At 39.8% G+C, this 21,697-nt stretch overlaps 1 protein-coding gene across 8 annotated transcripts in view; it reads right to left on the bottom strand.

Moving 5' to 3' along the window:
- The window catches only part of FTCDNL1 (formiminotransferase cyclodeaminase N-terminal like), a 170,166-nt gene that overhangs the window by 63,449 nt on the left and 85,020 nt on the right, over window positions 1-21,697 (bottom strand). The window contains exons 7-8 of one of the 8 annotated variants that reach the window (XM_057747189.1): window positions 14,437-14,455; window positions 9,697-9,985 (exon numbers count right to left, since the gene is read on the bottom strand). The exons of 2 other annotated variants lie outside the window; for them this stretch is intronic. In XM_057747189.1, the coding sequence (XP_057603172.1) occupies window positions 9,871-9,985; window positions 14,437-14,455 (134 nt within the window). In that variant the 3' untranslated portion in view covers window positions 9,697-9,870. Of the gene's footprint in view, window positions 1-5,470; window positions 8,135-9,696; window positions 9,986-10,152; window positions 13,692-14,436; window positions 14,456-21,697 lie in introns of those variants that run through there. 5 more of the 8 variants (XM_057747195.1, XM_057747190.1, XM_057747193.1 and 2 more) reach the window with 5 other exon arrangements.

The following is a 21,697-nucleotide window of genomic DNA, read 5'->3' as shown; positions in this document are numbered from 1 at the left end:
GCTTCCCGTGTAAGACACATCATTTAGTGCCACACTTTTATTACATTAAAGGAGGCTCCACATAAAAGTGTCAGCAGCATCCAGTTGACTCATGGAATTGAGAACTGTGCATTAGCTGCCGATTTAAATTAATTTTGCTTCTTGAACCGTGAAAAATAGTTCTTTGAACAAGAATTCATGATAAATACACATGTGTAAAAGACCTTTAATCATAATTATTTCAAATACATAAAACACAATTTAAGCCTCTCAGCCTCATTAATTTCTTATGGTATAAAAGAACAAAAACACCAGTAAATGAGAAAAGTATAAGTCATAATTTAAATGTGTTACGCATGGTCATTTAGCTCATTAAATGAAAAGATTCTCTGTAAACTCTGGGCCATAGAACATTTCTGTATTACCCAATGACGGAAGCAATGTTACACATTTTTTTGTAGAGACCTAATTTTTTTTTATCATTTAGATCTTAAAAGAATATCACCGACAATTAAAACAGCAGAATTAGGATAATGAAATCATCTTGTAACACCTGGGATGCCCTCTTTTAGAGCATTTAACTCTTGTTTTCCCTGCAGAGTCCTAAAGAGCAGGGGTCACATTTCTCAAGGTGTGGCACATAGGGAGGGCTTCGTAAATATCAAGTGGTCTGACTGTGCTGGGCAGTACGCTCTGTATTCATGCAAGGGGACCCAAATCCTCCCTACAACCCCATGGTCTGAATCATGGTAGGGTGTATCTTGCATTCTCTGCAGCACACGTGTCTTCCCAAGGCCTCCAATACACTTGCCATTTCTGATCATCCAATCTGATTAGCATGTCTTCATCAACATGGTGGGCCAATATGATGTTCTTCAGGACATCTGATGACCCAGGTCCCTTCAGATTATATTGTGACAGAGGGCGGGACAGTTAACATAGCCCTGAGGTAAGACCTTAAATGTATACCGTTGTTTGTTCTACCTGAAGGTACTGCTTCTGCTCCCCATTCCTGACGAAGATGGGACAGAACGCACGTGCCAGATCTGTGCCTGCACACCATGTAGTAACAATCGCTGTGTCAGTCTGCTAGGTAAAGGACTAACCTGGCTCAGTAACTGCAGCTGGGGCTATGACCTGGCTGAGTTTGGAGAACGCCACTGTCATCCTCTAAGATCTGGCTGGTTTTTGAAGGGGCCAGAAATGGGTTCATTTAATGGGGATATGATTCACTACCCCTGAATCCTTTAGGTCTTAAGGACGGCACTAATTCCTGCCATTTTCCTTAGACACAATGTTGCTTTTTATTTACTATCTTGCTATGATGAGCGCAGGGGGAGCTTCAGACACTTCCACTTGACTTCCCCACTGGGATAGCTCTCACCACGCGAGGCAAAGCCAACGCAGGGGTTTCACAACTACCAGGTAGGACTGTTCCAATTATGCGTTTGGGGAGTGGAAAATGCCCACTGGGTGGTGAGTTCACAGAGCCAGTAGAATCATCATGATCTGAGCCTAGGCCAAGACTCCATTTTATTACCAGTCCTCACAGTCGCCCCCTCTAACAGGGGACCAGGATAACAATTTCACTCCCCAAGAGTCAGGGTACCTTGGACCCTGCATCCAGCAGCACTCGTGAATGTCTGAGTACCACCCAGTCCCCAGTGTATAGTTACCTGAGTAAATGGTCATAGATCATTTGGGAAAATTACGGATAAGCCATTGTCATGTATACTTGTCATGGTGTTGTGGGCCCTTCCTCCTAGAGACCTGTCCTTTCCTTCTAGATCTAAGAACTGGCTAAAGTCCAGACACTGGTTTGGAATTGTGACTTTTTTTTTTTGCAAGGGAGGAGGCCTGCTTTTAGCCTCCTTGATTTCTTTCCATTGTAGACTGGGAGGTTCCCTTGCTGAGATTTCCTTGCTATGTTTTATTAACCATCTCCATGGCCCTATGTGTGTCACATCCCTCTGACTACTACCGTGACCTTGCTGCTCATTATGGTAAATGCATCACATCTTGCTTCTGATGTTTAAGAACCAGCACCTGGCCTCTACTATTTTGGGATCCCTTCATCCTTGTGAAGGTGAGGAGCCCGGTCTCAAATAGCATGTTTCTGGCTTAGAGAGGACACCATTGCACTTCTTAGCGATGCTGGTCCCCCTCTGACCAATGTATTCCTTGCTACTTTGGTCAGTGGAATGTCCTCTGGGCTGTCCTTGGAACGTAGTCAGCTGGTGGCTTTTCCAGTCTTATACAATATATCCATTCTTGCATGTCCTCATGCCTGAGCCTTTTGGTCCTTCTGCCATCTGTCCACCAGTTCAGGCTCTTCTACCTCACTTAGTGTGGGTCATAACCTTTTCCAATCTTCTAGGAGTCATCCTAGCAGTGTGTTATCTTGTGTAAATACGCGCAGTGCCCACTTGAGTGTGTAAAATTTCATAGACCAGGACAGTGTTTCATTGTCAGTATACTCTCCCTTACCCAGCTCCACGGTCCGCCCTTATAAATCCAGCATCTTCAGGATCCAGTCGCATATATTTTCTCCCAGATTGCATGACCAAGTCTTGCAACTTTTTTGTTGTTCTTTCCCCTTTATTCCCTTTGCAGGCCCAGCAATTCCCCAGACAGTTTATGTTGGACTTGACTCTACTGTTTGCTTAGAGGCCAGAAGGACTGGTGGGGGTAAATCCTGAAGGGTATATATTGTCTTGCAAAGCATAGGCTTCTGCAGTTTTTCACCCAGGGAGGGGCAATGCTAGCCTTTAATAAGGAGAAGTAGACCACATTTGCCAACTGAGAGATTTCAAGGGAATGGGGGTGGGGTGTTAAGATTGTTTTAGTGCATCAATTCACATATCCCCTTTCTTAGACTCAGGGTTCAATTCTTTCCCAACCAGGGCCCTAATCTTGACATTAAATTCTTTCTGAGTCGAAAATTCAACCTTCTCTGGAGCTCTGCTGTCCTTAGAATTATGGCTTAGAAATGACCTTCATGTTCTGTCCTTGATCATAGAAGATAAGAGTTTCTTTATATGTTCCCAAAGAGTTCATCTGACATTCACAATACCTCTTAAATTGGTGACAAATCACTCAGACCCTTTCACAGTCTTTACCCAGTGCACGGGATAGCTCTCAACAGCAGCCGTTCCGTTCCATCATCCTTACCACCTCCCTCAGAATCTCACACACTCTGAGATCTCTAAGAGTACCTTGCCTCCTACCAGTATTCTATCCCTGTTCACAATGGATAAAGGTGAGACAATTGCAATGCTCCTCTCTGCACCAGCAGTAGTTTCTCATTGCCAGCTGGCCAGAAAGTAAGGCGGCTCCAAAGTCACATTGCATTATCTGCTTTCTTACGCCACTCTTGACACCAACTGTCTTAGGTCCAGTTCCTCAAGAAGTAGATTCCTAGGTTGTGTTTCTTGTTGTGGAGAAAGTTTTTTGGAGCATGCTCTCAGGAATGATGCCTGGGAGGGAGTGAAGAAAGGAAAATTAAGCAGAAGGGAGAGTTGAATGCAATGGTGCTGTAATAAAGAACTGAGCTGGTCCCCCAGGGAATTCTTGAGACGAACTGCCCTTTCAGAGTTGGCCCAGAACTGGTCTTTGTTTCCTTACATTGACCTGTCATTTCCCTGTTAATGGATATAAACTTGAGTGAGGTAATTCCATTAAGGCAAAGAGCAATTCTGGTAGGAACTTAGTTGCAAGCTCTCAGTAACCAACAGTTCTTGGTAGAGTGACTTGATTCTGAACCAGCCACAGAGTCCTTTATATCCCCATTTTGAAGATCAGAAAACTGAGACAGAGAGTAAAGTTAATTTTCCCATAGACACACAGCCCTTGGGCAATTTAAGTCTAAATATTCGAATGCAGGTGTATCTACATCTAAATCCTATAGTCTTTCCAAAATAGTACAGTTATGTCTCCAGCGGTTCTCCCACCAAGTTGGGGGTGGATTTCAGCTTTGCTCACATTCTTTTCAAAGAGTTATCAAAGTTCTTAGTTGGGGGGAAGAGCGCAGGTGGTCTCCAAACAGCAGGCGCTCTTGGACCCCAGAGTTCCTTTTCTGTTTGAGATGGCTGAGCTCATGTGTCTGGTTGCTGCCGATAATAATAGCACTGAGTAAAATCTCCCCATCCTCCACTTCTTCCCCTCTTCCCATAGTATACTTTAGAAAATAAAGGAACTGAAGAAGGAAAGGTGGGCAAGAAAAAAGGAAGAGAAAGCAAGTGAAATTAATATGACTTGAGAACCTAATATGTACCATGCTCCGTACCAATCTCTTTAGTTTGTTTCCTAATTTGCTCCTCATAACAATCCAATGAAATTAGGATAGCTTCCAGTTTATAAAGAAACCAAGGGTCAGAGTATATTATTACAGTAGCAGTATCCCTTTTTAATTGGCCATGACTTCTTGGAATTGTGATAAAATGCAGGAAAGCTAGAAACTGATCTTGCCCAAAGAACTTTAGATTTTAGGGCTATATCTGTCATGTAATGAGAGCAAAGTTACAGATGTCTGTCACCTAGCTCTAATGAGCATCTATTAACCAAAGCTTATATATATTACGAAACAACATCTCACAACATCCTTCCCAGTTTTTACCATGCTCCTCTACTGCACTCACATTGCCAGCCCCATCATCCTAACAGCCCAGGTTCCATGACAAATGACAGGGACACTACCTGTTATCCAATGACATATAGTCTTGAGCACGGACAGTTTCCCATGAAAGTATGGGTTTAACCATCTTGACCTCATGAGCATCCTTTAGGTCTCTCTCTGTGTCTCACATTGTCAAAACTGCACACAACTCAAGAGTCAACTGGGCAAGGTAAGGTTGGGAAATAAAAACAAAATAGTCTACCACTAAAGATGTTGTGGACACTCTTGTAGATATAGGGTGAACCCCACCCACTATTTGGTTCAGCATTAAGGTATTATAATGCCACACACGCACCAGAAGTAAATGAGAAAGATTATTACTCTCTGTATTAGGGTTCTCCAGAGAATTAGAACCAACAGGGTGTGTGTGTGTGTGTGTGTGTGTGTGTGTGTGTGTGGAGAGAGAGACAGAGGCAGAGACAGAGACAGAGACAGAGAGATAGATAGGGAGAGAGATTTATTTTAAGGATCACACAATTATGGAGACTGGCAAGTCCAAAATCTGCCATGTGGGCTGGCAGCCTGGAAATCCATGGAAGAGCTGATCTACTGTTCAAGTCCAAAGGTGGCAGAATTTCCTCTTCTTCAGGAGAAGTCAGTCTTTTTCTATTAAGATCTTCAACCGATTGGATGATGCCCACCCATATTATGGAGGGTAATCTGCTTAACTCAAAGTCTACTCATTTAGATGTTAATCTCATTTTTAAAAATACCTTCACAGAAATATCTATAATAATGTTTGACAAAATATCTGGATACAGTGGCCTAGCCATGTTGATGTAAAAAAAAAAAAAAAGACCATAATACGCACACGATAAGGCTTTCTGGGGAGAGCAGGGCAGCTCCAAAGCAGATCCAAAATGGCTCAAGAGAGTTTGGAAAAGGAAGTGGCTTGAGGTTTTTACGGTGGTGAGTGAGTGAGGCCAGGGTGAGGGTTCCCACACACAGGCAGGGGTTTGCATGTTTTGAACCTCCCTCCAGCATCGAAGCATCCAAGACGTTCTTATCATGGATGTCTAGATGTGGGGTGCAAGGAGGGGGAAGGAGGATTGAGGCTTACAAGATGTCAGCAACCACAGATCAAAAAATGGAGTCAGATTCTTTTACAAAAGGGTATGCAGATTTTACTGTTTAATGGATAAGAAAATATAATGATAGAACTAGTGAACCAAGAAGAAGAAATATTAGCCAAAGTAGGTATAAACAGGAAGTCCTTAACAGAAACACTTAAACCGGAAGTCCATTTGAGGTCACCACCATGCACAGTGGACAGTGATGCAGGACGACGTCACAGCCAGCAACTGGAACGTGGCCAGCCGGTGCCTTTCTAGGCTTAGAGAGGAATTAGGCTTTCTCTCCTAAACACATGAGTGATTCTTGTTCTTTCCATATTGAGAGCACATTTGAAGAAGTTACCACCTAAAAGCCAGTACATTTCTAGGTGGGGAGGAATAAAAAATTGGGAACACAGTAGAAATGCAGAAAAATAGAGACACAATGCATCCGGTGGGATTACCCAGAAAGTTCCCATAGAGTCTAACTTTGCAGAGAACCTTTTTTGCGGTGCATATTATTAAGAGTAAAATACCAAAATTTTACTGCCCTCAAAATTCAGTACCCTCCATTCTCAGTGTCTAAGGGCACCTGAGAGCACTTTAGGCCCCTTTAAGCCATCATGAGACTTTAATTCCTCCTTCCAGGGAGCCAGAAGGGTGGTAAACTCAACAAGCCTATAAATTAAGTCATGAGTCTTATTTTCCCAGCAAAGCAAGTTCAGAATGTACCGTATAATTCTCCAGGCTTGACGTATCTCCATTAAAGGGGATGCCCACTGAGTGTGGGATTACAAAAAAAAATTACAGATTTTCTAATAAATGCTTCAAACTGCCAAGAAAATCTGGTTCTCAGGATATTTTTTTTCCTTTGTGGTTGAAAGTAAACATGTTCATTGCTTTATAGTTTCCTGAAATGATGACATTCTAGTGTAATTGCAAATTCCTATGACAGGCAAACAATCTCTACCAACCCCAGTGATCTATGAAGCACATTTATAATGGCTCAGGGAAGCCTCTATCACTGGACACAAGTATCAAGTGATCATCGTGAGGACCTTTTTTGCCAAGAAGGAGCACTTGCTCATGGACTTTTCCATCAGATTACAAATGAAACCTTCACTCAGTCTTAAAAGGCACCTCTCCAAGTTCATGAGTACAAAGATTGACTGCAAAACAAAAATTTCACACAGCACTGCTTTCCTTAATTAAGTAAAGAGAAAGCCAATTGAGATATCGCCTGCTATTTTCAAATCATAGTTACATAGAGAGTGAATTTCTTTTTGTAAGTTGGCTAAATCATCTGAGCAAAAGACTTTATTAACGTTCGCTCAAGTAAAATTTCAAGACTAGAACTATAAAGCTGAAGCGAAACATATTCTAGAAGAGTTATTTGGTATGCCAGGGAATCTAAACTTCCCAAATTTACTGGAAAATACAAGTGTTCTTGCCAATTATCTAGGCCTGGTGTAATCATTTCATAGAGAAAATCCATCCCTTGCCCACGTCCGCACTCATAATTTCAATCTGTGTGTCTCTCTGGGGCCAAGCAGATGCTGGAGCCCTCAGGCTCTGCTACGCACCAGCGGAACAGCTGCCCAAACCATGAACTGGATCCTGCGGCACCTTCTGGATACGATTCCTCTCCTCTCTTAGTGGGTCTAGCCATTCTCTACCCAAGTTATACTGTAAATTACCAAGTTATTGGCCTGGTAGCCTGCAGGCAGGTGGGGTATATTCTGAGTGAGGTGCATATTGTGCTGAAAAAAGGGAAGACTTTGCAAACAAGGAAGGGAATGCCAGCCTTCGACAGGGAGGAGTGGGCTGCTTCTACGGCCTAGAGTTCAGATGAATCTGGGGATTCAGGATTCTCGAGGGCATCATCGTGCATGTCCCCATTCCAAGTCTCAGGGTTCCCACTCTTTCCCAATTGGGGCCCTAAACTCAATGTAGCCCAACTCTCAGGGTTGAGAATTAAATGTGTTGATGCTCCACTGCCCTTATAATTAGCCTTTTCTGCCTTCCAACAACTGGAGGTGAGAATGTCATTATATGCTACCAAGTAGGCCTACTTGGTGAGTAATTACCCTGAAAGTTTCCTTGCCCTGGTGTATCAATGGTTGTCAGCAACAGCAGTCTGATTCCAAAATCCTTATAATTCCTACTCTCAAATGCCTGAGATATTCCTCCACCGGTGCACTCCAGTCTACACATGTCAATTCCCTGCTCACCACTAGGTAAAGTTTATGAGTTGCACCCAAACCATATGCCAGGGGCCATCAGTACTCCATCTAACACCAGGGATGGGGTCCTCACTGCCAACCAGCAGCATGTCACTCAGCTCCAAAATCCCCACTGTAGATTGCGTTGCTTAGGAAACAAACTCTGAGACTCTGGGACTTGCACGCTAGAGGTTTACTGAGAATACCTGTCAGGGGTAAAGGGAGCAGGATCAGGCAGAGGGAGTTTAAAGGCAATGCAGTTGCAGTAGAGGCCTCAGCCAAGCCACTGGGGGCCATCAGAGCTGGGAAGCTCCCTCAGAGTTGCTGATATTGTGGCAAGGAGGCTGGGGCCCTGTTCCAAACATCAACCAGCTGTGATGTAGGCTCTTTCCAGAGAGGAAGCATGACTTGGGCAAAGAATCTCCCTTTGTCTGGGGGCAATTCCTGGGAGAAACTCATCTGTGAGCTGTCAGCAACCAACTATCCCAGCAGCTGGGAACTGAGGGCTTCTGGAAAGAGGGATCTGAGTTGTTCAAAACAGGATCTACACCACCATCGAAGAGGGATTTTTAGCCAGAGGAAGTTAGAACATGTGACTGGGTAACTATATGCTGGAGAAGTTTGATATTCACTCGAACAAAAATAACAAGAGGCAGAACACTTAATGCTATTCATCTGAAGCTAAAAATTAGGATTTCCCAACCATATGATGAAGTGGTAAGATTTGCTGCTCACCACTACTTGTTCTTTCATCTTCCCTAACTTGTTTTATCTATCCTGCTTTACTCACTGTTTGGTTAGAGCATATTCTTAAGTATTTTCACAGATCTCAAATGCGAGTGACCTGAATTATTGTATATCATCAGAAACTTTTTTTCTCTAAGGGTCTCTGAAACCTTACAGACTCTTAAATTGTAGTGTTTTTTACTCATAACCTGTAGACGTTATTCCAAATTACATCTTTATAAAGTTTTAGCTATTATTGGCAGCAATTCACATGATTGGATTTCATGCTGCTTAGTCACCAACAGATCAATAATGTTGTCCTAAACAATTCTGTGTCACACCCCTGATTGTGAGGTTGTGCAATGACTACAGGCGTGAACATTGTCCCAATTCTTGTCTGGAACAATAGGCTGCCTCCAGAATTGTTTATAGTGTATAATGGGGGCTCCAGAACTTTAAACGAGGGTTGCACTTACCCCATATCCCAGTTGCCACATCACTTGATTAATTTACTTTCATTTTTTTGGCTATATATATATATATATATTCCCACCTAGCCCTAAAGACCTTTAAACTTGATGGAATTTTTCCTTCTGTATTTTTCTTATTTGGCAGTGACACAATTACCTCAGATATTAAAATGATGTCTAACTGAATTCTGAGTATCATAAGACGGTCTAAGTCCATAGTCACAATTGCTAAGATGACACTTCCTATGACACCTATTTAATATACATTTACCATATTTCATCAATTTCAAGGTACATATTTTTCACACTTTAATGTCTCAGAGTATGTCTTCAAATTGCCATCAGCCACGGGTCAGTCTTGAAATATTATCATCGCTTGCACATTGTTTGAGTCTTCTATTGCTGCTGAACAAATCTACACACATAGTGCCTTAAAACAATACAAATTTATTATTTTACCCCATTCTGGGGTTCAGAAATTTGAAATGGGTCTCACTGGGCTACAATCAAGGTGTCGTCAGGGCTGAGTTCCTTTAGGGAGGCTCTGGGGGAGTTCCGTGACTTTCCCAGTCTTTTTTTTTTTCATAAATTTATTTATTTATTTACTTATTTATTGGCTGTGTTGGGTCTTCGTTGCCGCACACGGGCTTTCTCTAGTTGCAGCGAACGGGGGCTACTCTTTATTGCAGTGCACGGCCTTCTCATTGTGGTGGCTTCTCTTGCTGCAGAGCATGGGCTCTAGGCGCTCAGGCTTCAGTAGTTGTGGCACGCAGGCTCAATAGTTGTGGCTCGTGGGCTTTAGAGCACAGGCTCAGTAGCGTGGTGCATGGGCTTAGTTGCTCCGCGGCGTGTGGGATCTTCCTGGACCAGGGATAAAATCCATGTCCCCTGCGTTAGCAGGCAGGTTCTCTCTCTCTCTCTCTTTTTTTTTTTTTGACATACAATAAATTGCATATATTTAAAGTGTACAACTTGATATTTTTTTTCTTATTAGTAATGTATTTATGGCAATCCCAATCTCCCAGTTCATCCCACCCCAACCCCCACCCCAAGCAGGCAGATTCGTATCCACTGCGCCACTGGGGAAGTCCTCCTCCTTCCCAGTCTTGAGAGGCCTCCCCCTTTCCTCAGCTCATGGCCTTCTTCCTCCACCTTCAAGGCCAGCGATGGTGGGTCAAGTTCTCACACTGCACCACTCTCACCTCCTATTCTGCCTCCCTCTTCCACATTTAAGGATCTTTGTGATTAGGCTGGACACACATGGATAATCAAGGATAATCTCAATATTTTTAAAGCTGGCAGACTGGCAACCTAATTTTGTCTGCAACCTTAATTCCCTTTGTCCATGGAATCTATTCACAGCTTCCAGGGATTAGGACACAGTTATCTTCGGGGGCCATTATTCTGTCTGCCACATGCCTTTTTTTAAAATTGATATGTAGTTGATATAACAAAGTAGCCTCCAGTGGACAACGTGATGAGTCACTATTTACCACATGTATATTTTTACCAAAATTTGTAGACCTGGTGTTGCAGGGTTGGGAGAAAATCTCAGAGACAACAGTGAAGCATTCTTTTAAAATCTTTTGCAACTTGATGTCATAGAAGATACTTTGTGATAAAAACATATATGACTATCAATGACTATGATTTGAAAGTGACTCAGAAAAGCTAGACTCTGAATGTGAAAGAAATTTGGGGAATACGTCATCTAATTTATTCCACTTATACATTTAATTTTATCTATATGAGTAATATATGATCAAAAATCTATGCCTGTCATACTAAGTGAAGTGAGTCAGACAAAGACAAATACCATATGATATCACTTATATGTGGAATCTAAAAAAATGACACAAATGAACTTATTTACAAAACAGAAACAGACTCACAGACAGAAAAGAATGGTTACCAAAGGGGATAGTAGGAGGGAATGGGGGAGAGAGAGATAAATTAGGAGTTTTGGATTAACAGATACACACTACTATATATAAAATGGGTAAGCAAAAAGGACCTACTGTATAGCATAGGGAACTATATTCAATATCTTCTAATAACCTATAATGGAAAAGAATCTGCAAAAGAATATATATATATATATATATATATATATATATATATATATAAGCTGAATCCCTTTGCTGTACACCTGAAACTAACACAACATTGTAAACCAACTATACTTCAATTTAAAAAAGTCTATGTCTAAAGAAGTCTAAAAGCAATCTTTAAGTACAACATTGTAAGTGCAAAGAAGCAGAGAGTCATTGAGCTATCCAACCAGCAGAAACTTTTCTTTCTTAATGGTAAAAAAAAAATAATGATATGACCTAGAGTTGATGGATCTTAGGTTTAATAAAACACAGTACATTTTCACAGTTAGCCAATTTTAATATTTTCATATTTAAATAAAAGTATAAATTATACAAATACATATGAATATATATGTTTTCCAAGGATGCAACTTTGTTTTGCATCCCTGTGGTGATAGTACCATTACCGCTAAATGCAAAATTGGAATTGTCAGCATTGCATATTTTTATTCCATGCAGAATTTTACTTCTGCATTAGAAAATAATAGCCAAAACACTATGAATAGGTAATGAGAACAGGAGTGAGTGCTGAAGGGAAGGGAAATAAAGGAATTCTAGGGAAAAGGACTGTTTTTAAGTAGAAATTTTAACAGGGCATACTCTATGACTACAACATAATAATATTAAAAGTATATAATAAAAGGATGACCAAAATCATCTTAGCAACTTGGAAATCTAAAAACACTCTTTTAAATAAGCCCTGAATATGAAGTAAAGAGAGAAATTAAGAACTGTTTAGATTATAAAACTAATAAGATATAGCAAGATCTTTGCAGAGAAAAGTTTATGACCTTAAATTACTTGTTTTTATAGAAAAAAACCTAAAAATTCAAGAATTAAGTTCTCCCTCTCACAAAACTGGGAAAATAACCACAAAATAAACCTAAAGAAACTAGGACACAAGAATCAATAGTAACAAGAGATGAAAGTAATAAAATAGAACACATACACAAAAAAATGGAAAGGATAAATATATCATTAACAGTTAATGCTTTGAAAAGACCAATAAAATTATTTTTAAAAAATACTCAGACTCAGATAGTGATAAAAGTGAAATAGGATGCTTTTTAACCACAGACATAAAAGATTAAAAATTATGAGAATACTACATGTAACTTCATAGCAAACAATTTGAAAATCTAGAGAAAATGGATTATTTCCTAACTGAATATAAATCACCAAAATCAACCTAAAAAGTAAAAACTTAAATGTGATAATTACCACAGAGAGAGCTATTATTTTGAAAAGGTCAACAGGGGAATATGGTTTTATCCCATCTTTCAACAATTACAGTTGCAAACACACTTAACTTATTCCAGACTATAGCAAAAGATGGAAAGCTTTTGAATTTATTTCAAGCATAACCTTAATATCAAAACCCACAAAAAAGAAAAAATAATAGGTCAATTGCACTATAAATATAGGTAAAATTCTAAGCATATTAGCAAAAATAGAACCAATGTGCACAAGAAGTAGTTAATACAACTAAGGGTAGTTTATTTAAGTAATGTAAAGAGGGTTTAATGGCAGGAAATCTATCACATAATTCCTTACATCTACACATTTAAGAAAAAAAATTATTGAAAATATTAATAAATGCCAAAATGTTATTTGATATAATTCAGCAGTCATCTCCAATTATAAAAACTCTAAGAATAACAGCAATAGGAGAAAACAACCTACAATAGTGTATTTACTAAAAACCAAGAGCATATATTATCCTAAATGGGAAAACATTGTAAGTATCTTAATTAAAGTTAGGAACTTAGCAGATATGCTCAGTATCTTCATTATTATTTAAGCCTGTTTCGGGAATTTTTGAAGAAAATAAAACATCTGGCATGAAAATTAGAAAAGAAGATATAAAACTACGTATTTTCTGTTGGTAATATGAATGCATGATCGGGAAGCCTATGAGAAATGCAAGTTTAAAAAAAAAACACTTAGAATTAACAAAATTGGCAAGATAGCTGGATATAAGATAACCATCTAAATATCAACATCTTTTCTCCATTTAGGGACATATAAATGATAAATATTATATTTATCGTGGCGACGACAAAATACTTAGACTAAATTTTCCAAGAAAGATACAGGACCTCTTTGAAAAGGACCATAACATTAATAAAAGATGTCAAATAAGGTCTGGCTGGTAGGATATACCAGGTTCTTGATTGAGAAGACAATTTCATAAAAATGTCAATTATTAAATGAAACGCCATTCCAATTAGAATTTCAACACGATTTTGTTTAGGGGAGGTAGGAAAAGAATTAGATAATTTTATCTTAAAATATTTTTTGAAGGGCTATGTAAAAACAAATTTTAGGGACTTCCCTGGTGGTCCAGCAGTTAAGACTCTGTGCATCCACTGCAGGGGGCGCGGGTTCATTCCTGGCTGGGGAACTAAGATCCTGCACACAGCGCAGTGCAGCCAAGAAAAAAAAAGTTTAAACTTTTGTATAGCCTAAAACATCTGAAAGGCAAGAAAGAAACAATAGATATAGAAAAAACATATTTGCATCAGAGATGATATACAAAGGGGTATATCTGTGATATACAAAGAGATCTCATAGTTTGATTTTTTAAAAAAGATAGAATCTAATAAATGGGTAAGGATACGAATAGGCAATTCTTAAATAGATACAATTTTTCAATAAACATATTCTTTAAATTCATCCAAATTGTCCACCAACAAATTCACTAATAGGAAGATGCAAATTAAAGCAACAATAAAATTTTACTCTACACCTATCAGAGTAGCAAAAACTGAAGAGATTTATAACACATTGCTGATAGGACTTGGGGAAAAGATACTCCCAAATATTGCTAGGTACAAATATAATGTATTACTGTCCTTTAGGAAAGTAACATGGTAACTTCTATGAAAATTTAAAACACATAATTTATTCCTTTACTCTGCAATCCCAACTTCTTGGAATCTATCCCATAAAAATAAAAACACCATCAGTGAGGACAAGTACATAATGATGTTTATTGAAGCATTATTCATAGTAGAAAAATAGAAATGAGGCAGTTAAATAAATTATGTCCCATTTACAACATGGAATATTAAGTAGCCGTTAAAAGGAATAAATAGGAACTACTATATATTAATTAATTTGGAAGGATTTCCATGAAATACTGATTTATTTTTGTAAATGCATATATAGATCTGTATATAACTGTATGAAAACGGGGGAAAAATGAAGGATACTTACCATTTGTTAACATTGCCTGCTGGGATGGGGAAGGAAGAAGAGAAATGAGATGTGAGGACCCAGCAAAAAGAGAAAGAGAAAAGGGAGATTTTACTTTAAGAGTGTGAACATGATCAAATTATACACTTACATAAAGTTATAAACCTATATGCGTGTATACAAAAAAATTTTTTTTGAATAGGAAAATCTAAATATCACTATTGGCTTGTGATTGAAAAAACATGAAACTGAAGTAAGGCCCAGGGGAAGGACAACACCATAAAGCACTACAATTTAGTCACTATGGTAACCTGCAAAGTATTTTCGCAGAGCTGTTCTCACAGCTCCCACAAGCACAATCAAAACAAATATGCTAAACATTAAAATTTAAAGAGAATTGGTCATTTTATGTGTTGTATTAACACATTTAATAGTGTCATTGTACATAATGTGAACTTTATGTTAAATCCATATAATATTATACAGTCAAGGCCATCTATTTTTGTTTACTCTGATGAGTGCAGTTGCCAAAGGACTAATAGTACAAAGAAAAAATTTTGATGCTACAGTACAAGGTGATGAGAGAGGCTACATGCAAATATAAGGTGTCCTTTTCAAATGTATATATGCATGCAGGTATACCTATATACCTATTTGTATATACTATATGCTGCACTATATTTGTATTTGCTACCAGATTTTAAAAAGTCACATTACTTATGTGAGTTCATTTTCATAGTGGTACTAAAAGAATTAACTATATTATCCCCTTTACAAGATAGAAACATATAGATAAATAATGTGGAGTGTTTTCCATTATGAATTTTGTCTTTTTTCTCTTTACAATTGTGTGTGTAAAATACAATTCACTGTGAATTTTGCTTAAAAAAAAACCTAAAAAATGATGGAAGATGGAATTTGAGGAAAATTATAATTTTTCTATTATACTGGATAAATTAACAATTTCACAAACATGAAGTCGCAAAGCAATTGTGCAACAAGGACTCACAAACTAGTAGGTCTTTCATTAAATTTAGAAATAATTGATACTAGGTATTAAAGTGCATGGAAGATTGTTTCTCACCAGAGATCTCACTTCTATCCAACTATCTGGAATTCCTTTTGTGGAAAGTCCCTGTCACATTCTTCAAATTTTACCTCCTCCTTCAAGAAGCCCACCCAGAATCCCTGCAGCAGCACACGATTTTTCACCCTTACCATCTATTCTCAGTTACTGGTGCTATATTAGATGTCTTGCATATTCTTCTCCCTGCTGGTTATAAGTTCCTTGAGGACAAAAACCAAGGCCTGGGACTTTCTAGACCTTCAGTGTTGACTGCATGCATGCCTACCAACAGCTCATTTAGGTACCACTTTTTTCCCATTTCTGTGCTCTAGCTTATGTTATCTCATTCTTCAATATTCTCACACTTCTCAGTAATCTGTGTTTCCTGAAAAACTGATTGTATTTCCCTCTGATGATTTCTTGTTTCTACAGACCATTTATGCCCAGCATAGAGATTTATCTCCTTCTTGTATCCATGCACTGCTTCAAATTGCTCTCTAATTACTCCCTGTGTGCATACTTCATACCCAAAGCTACATCCTAGACAGAAACCATGGGGACTGTTTTTTAAATTTTCAAATATCCTAGTACCAAGCACAAGTAATTTAATCATTAATTCTGGTTAAATTAAGGAAGACCTCTTTTTCTCTCTATAGATTCTCCTTGTACTCTCAAATATGTTATTAAGTTTATAATTCTTTGCTTTGTATTTAATGGATAGATTCAGGAGCACACACACAAACACAGTGACCTCAAAATGCGTCTGGAATCACACGATGGCCAGAGGAGACCCTGGGAAAGTGATGAAACGAGCCTTTCTTCATCTCCCTACAAGAAGACTCAAGTTCCTTCCTCCTACTGGATACAGCCCTTGATCCTAATCACCATACTTGTACACATGAAATTAACATCTCAAATTGCCTGCCAGTATCTCTCTGTCCAGAGTTCCCTTAGGAACATAATGAGACTGTTGGAAATGTAAATAACACGAGGTTGAAAAATAATAAAAAATTAGGTGAGATAGGAATAAAGGACAAATAACCCAAAGCATAATTCTTGTCTGGTTTTCCACAGAAGCCCACTGGGGGTTAATGCAGTTTGCTTGGGAATAGATCGAGGAGGGGGATATTTACTTGAGAAGCAACTGACAGAAACATAAAACATACGCATGTTCATCATCAATTTAAACAATAATAAAATTACCAAAAACAAAACTAGAGAACAAAGAAGGGATAAAAGTATTTTGAAGTTTGGTGAAGTACATTTATATCATCATTTTGCCCTTGTGAATCTTCACCACAAAATCTTATCCATTCTTCAAAGCTAATCATGATTTGATTACAAAGACAGTTCAAACTCTAAGCCAATTTTTGATCTAGACCTTTTCATTTTAGAAAAGCAGAATCCAGTATTAAAATAAATGCATAGCACACATGAATGAGGAGAGGGTCAAATGGCTATTGGAGTGATATTTCCCCAAAACATATGGCATTGACATCAAGAACTCACAACCACTTGGGCCAAGACCTAAAACCAGCTGTAATGTGAATCTGCTAAAGATGTAGAGAAAATTCCTGTGTTGCATTAAACTTCAGTTTCTTTCCAGAGCTATTATTTTAACAGATTCTCATTATATGTGCACTTTACTTTGCTATCATTTTTTTTTTCTCTGCAAGGTTAGTTCAAAGTGTAGGACCGAAACCTTACAGAAAGGAGCAACATAAAGAGGAAGCTCTGCATCTCTAATTATCCCAGTTTAAGATCACTTTTCCATACATTGATGTTCAAATGAATCAATACCCCAGCTGACATGTCTTAGATGGATAGAAATCCCTAAACTTCATCATTGAAAATACAGATGCCCTAAAAAATGTATAATTCCAGATGAACGTAATGGATATTAATCTTAATATTATTTGTTTGAGTACGACTGGTAGAAAAAGAGGGAGCTGGCAAATTTTTAATATATTTCCAAGTGTGCTTAAAGGAACTTGGTGGTTTTACGCATAACAGTGAGCTGGCTATATATGCACAGAAGAACCAGCATACATAATAAAGTACAAAAAAGTTTAGATAAAAAAAGCTTTGTGGCCAAAGCAAATATTTCCCACTTGAGAGGAGAAAGAAGTCATGGATTATGTGGATCAGTGGCCCAAAGAGTCCACACTTACAAGATAATAGCCATGCTTCCATCTCTCTGTGGTGGAAGACCTTCGGGCCTTTAATGAAGCCGAACAGAGGTTCGTAGTCATTTGCTATTCTGACTTTCCCCAGTAGACAATTCAACCTTTCTCACTCAATTAAGAACAGTACTATTTGCTGCATTTTGAAGGCATTTTAATAATCCATTCATGTGGCCATTTTCCCAGGCATTTTACCCTCTTGGCGAGGCAACAGCATACAGGAAGGGACTTTGGGTTCAGACCGACCCGAGGTCACATGCTGGTTCCACCATTCAAAGCTACATGGGCCTGAGCAAGTCACTGAACCTCAGTTAAGCATCAGTTTCCTTATTAGAGAAAAGGATGTCATAAAAATTTCGACTTGGACTGTTACAAAATGCCCAACCCAACACCTGTCACACAAGGCATTCAATAAATAGTAAAGGGCGAAATGATTTTTCTAGGATGGTATTTACTGGAGAATCAGGGACACTTTGACCTGAATACTCTTCCCCACTTGTGATGCCATGTCAAACATGATCGCTCAATACAAGGTAGCTAGAGAGGAGGGTTTTGTCTGGTTTATTCCAATAGTCTTCCTGCCTTGTCTTTCTTCCATACAAGTACACTCTACTCGGTTCTTTCTGCCCTATCTCAGCTCAAAAGGCATCTATCAGTGGGGCCTTCTCTGACCATCTTACAAAAATGCAAACACACCCTAGACCCCCCACATCCTCCTTATTCTGCTTTTTATTTCTATGTAGTACTTAGCATTGTCCGACAGCTTTTCTATTGTTTATTTATAGACTACCACTAGAAAGCAAGTTCCCTGAGGTCAGAGGCCTTGTCTCATTCACAGCTCTATCTCCTAGAACAGCAGTCCTTAACCTTTTTGGTACCAGGGACCGGTTTCATGGAAGACAATTTTTCCACGGACTGGGGTGGGGAATGATTTCGGGATGATTCAAGTGCATTACATTTATTGTGCACTTTAGTTCTATTATTATTACATCGTAATACATAATGAAATAATTATACAACTCACCATAATGCAGAATCAGTGGGAGCCCTGAGCTTGTTTTCCTGCAACGAGATGGCCCCATCTAGGGGGTGATGGGAAACAGTGATACCCAAAGTGTGTTGCTTACGTCCAGTCTACTCCGTAATTTCATTTTGGTTGCTGTCACTGCAGAAAACCCTGCTTCACAAAGATAGGATGTTGGAAATGGAAGCAGGCGTCTCAGTGCGTTTGTGACAATCTCAGGATATCCCCCCTTGACTTTAATCCAGAACGTATAGCGATTTGGAGTTGTCTCAAACATACTTTTAAAGCCACCATCATCTGCGATCTCAAGCAGTTGATCCTCCTGTAGCATGGACAAAGTCGATTCACCTGGCTTATTCACAAACGGGTCGCAGATCCATTCCTTTCCAGTCCAGGGGTCCTTTGTGGTTGGAAGTAATGCTGAAACTCTTTTGAAAGCTGAGATAGGTGATCATGCACCAGCTGGGAGAAAGAAGGTCCTGGCTTGGTCTCTTTCAAAATCTCTGCTAATGTTTGAAACATGTCAAAAAGTCCATTGTTCACTCGTCGCCCCCATAATTCCAGTTCAGCTTTGAATGAAGCCATTTTATCTGCCGACTTGAATGCAGCTGTCGTTCTCCCCTGAAGTGACAGATTGAGTTCGTTGAGCAGGTTGAATATGTCACACAAGTAAGCAAGTTTTGCAACCCATTCTGTGTCACTGAAATGTGCTGCCAGCGGTGACTGTTTTTCTAAAATCTCTGGAGCGGCTCTCAGAACACAAAAACTCTGGCCAGTGAGCTACTTTTAGAAAGCCATCTCATTTTTGTATGAAAGAGAAGACGTGTGCTCTGCGTCCATCTCCTCACAGAGCTGTGCGAACAGACGTGAGTTAAGGGCATGTACTTCAATGTGGTTGACAATTTTAATCACATCCTGTAAAACGTTGTTAAGTTCAGGTGACGTTTTTCGGCTAGCCAGCATTTCTCTATGGATGACACAGAGTGTAGACTCACATTCAGAAGTGACCTCTTTGATCCAAGTAGTGAAACCAGAAAGCCGTCCAGCCATGGCAGCCGCTCTGTCCACGCATATACTGACACAAAATGACCAATTCAGTTTTCCTGATATGTAATCATTCAAAGACTTGAATAGTTCTGCAGCTGCGGTGCTGGTTGGCAACAAAAGTGCACCTAACATATCCTCATGCACATCCTTCTCGAAAATACATCACACAAAAGCAAGCATTGTTGTCATGTCAACATCGGTAGACTCGTCAACCTGGATTGCATACCATGGTGACTCGTTAATCCTAACAATTGTGCCTCAATATCCTCTGCTATTTCATCAACTCGTCTGGTTACGGTGCTAGCTGGAAGAGGAACTCATGCCACCTTTTGAACTGCAGCCTCTCCTAAAAGTTCACAACAAATGTCCCCAGCAGCAGGCAGGATCAACTCTTCACCAACAGTAAAGGGCTTCTTAGCGTTAGCAATGCGGTTAGCCACTAAGAATGATGCTCTCAGTGCAGACACATTTGATGAAGTGGTGGCCTTCAATAACTGCTTCTGTTCTTCGTGTTCAAGTTTTTTTTTCTTTTGAAAAACTCCAAAAACTTGTCTTTTTTTTTAATGGTTTATTTATTTATTTATTTATTTTTGGCTGCATTGGGTCTTTGTTGCTGCATGCAGGCTTTCTCTAGTTGCAGTAAGCAGAGGCTACTCTTTGTTGCGGTGTGTGGGAGGGCTTCTCATTGCGGTGGCTTCTCTTGTTGCGAAGCATGGGCTCTAGGTGCGTGGGCTTCAGTTACTGCAGCACATGGACTCAGTAGCTGTGGCTTATGGGCTCTAGAGCACAGACTCAGTAGTTACGGTGCATAGAGCTAGTTGCTCTGTGGCATTTGGGATCTTCCCAGACCAGGGCTCGAACCCATGTCCTCTGCACTGGCAGGCGGATTCTAAACCACTGTGCCACCAGGGAAGTCCCCAAAGTCTTGTCTTTTAATGCAGGGTGCTTGGTCTCCATGTGGCGAAGCAGTTTCGAAGGTTTCATGGCATCGTTGGATAGCCAGTCGCCACATATTATATAAAGCAGGTCTTGGAGAATGTGAATCACCTGTTGCAACGAACCCATAATTTAAGTAGGACTCTTGGTATTTTCTTTTAAATGCAGCTTTCCTTCTGTTGGCGTTCTTAGAATCTTCTGCCTTCTCATCATTGGGTCTTTCTCTCTTTTCAAAGAGGCTCTCCAGAGATGTTTGTTTTTTATTAATTTTGGTGAGGGTTAGCTTGTGGGCTTACCAAAACTGTGCCTGAGACAAGTGTGCAGTGCGGGAAAGAGGCACGGACAGAAGTGGTGAATAAAATAACGGGCGGGCCACAGGCGGACTAAAGCGTCAGATTCTGACTTACAGCCTCCCACCAGACGCAGCTGTACAGTTGAAGTACATCAACTCATTTGCCACTATAAACCCTGCCACCACATGCAGCTTAATTGTCACCTGCCACTCACTGATAGGGTTTTGATATGTCTGCCAGCAATTGATTTATTATGGTCTCTGTGCTGTCAGACCTCTCTGCTGATGATCATCTGTATCCGCAGCCGCTCCCCAGCGCTAGCATCACCGCCTCAGCCCCACCGCAGATCATCAGGCATTAGATTCTCATAAGGAGCGTGCACATTGCCACCTAGATCCCTCGCATATGCAGTTCACAGCAGAGTGCATGCTCCTGTGAGAATCTAATGCCACCGCTGATCTGACAGGAGGTGGAGCTCAGTGGGTATCGTGAGCGGTGGGGAGCGGCTGTAAACACAGATGAAGCTTCGCTCCCTCACCCGTCACTCACCTCCTGCTGTACGGCCCAGTTCCTAACAGACCACAGACCGCTACTGGTCTGTGGCCCGGGGGTTGGGAACCCCTGTCCTAGAATGCTACCTGACACACAGAAGATCCTCAATAAATAGTTATTGAATAAATTACTTTTCTGAGAAGAATAAGCTGCCTCCTGCCAGGTAATGACCTGAAAGCAC

The sequence above is a fragment of the Hippopotamus amphibius genome, chromosome 8 (assembly GCF_030028045.1).
Source record: "Hippopotamus amphibius kiboko isolate mHipAmp2 chromosome 8, mHipAmp2.hap2, whole genome shotgun sequence".
NCBI classification, from domain to species: domain Eukaryota; kingdom Metazoa; phylum Chordata; class Mammalia; order Artiodactyla; family Hippopotamidae; genus Hippopotamus; species Hippopotamus amphibius.
Note: the sequence above shows the minus strand (reverse complement) of the source record. Positions and strands in the feature narration are given on the sequence as shown.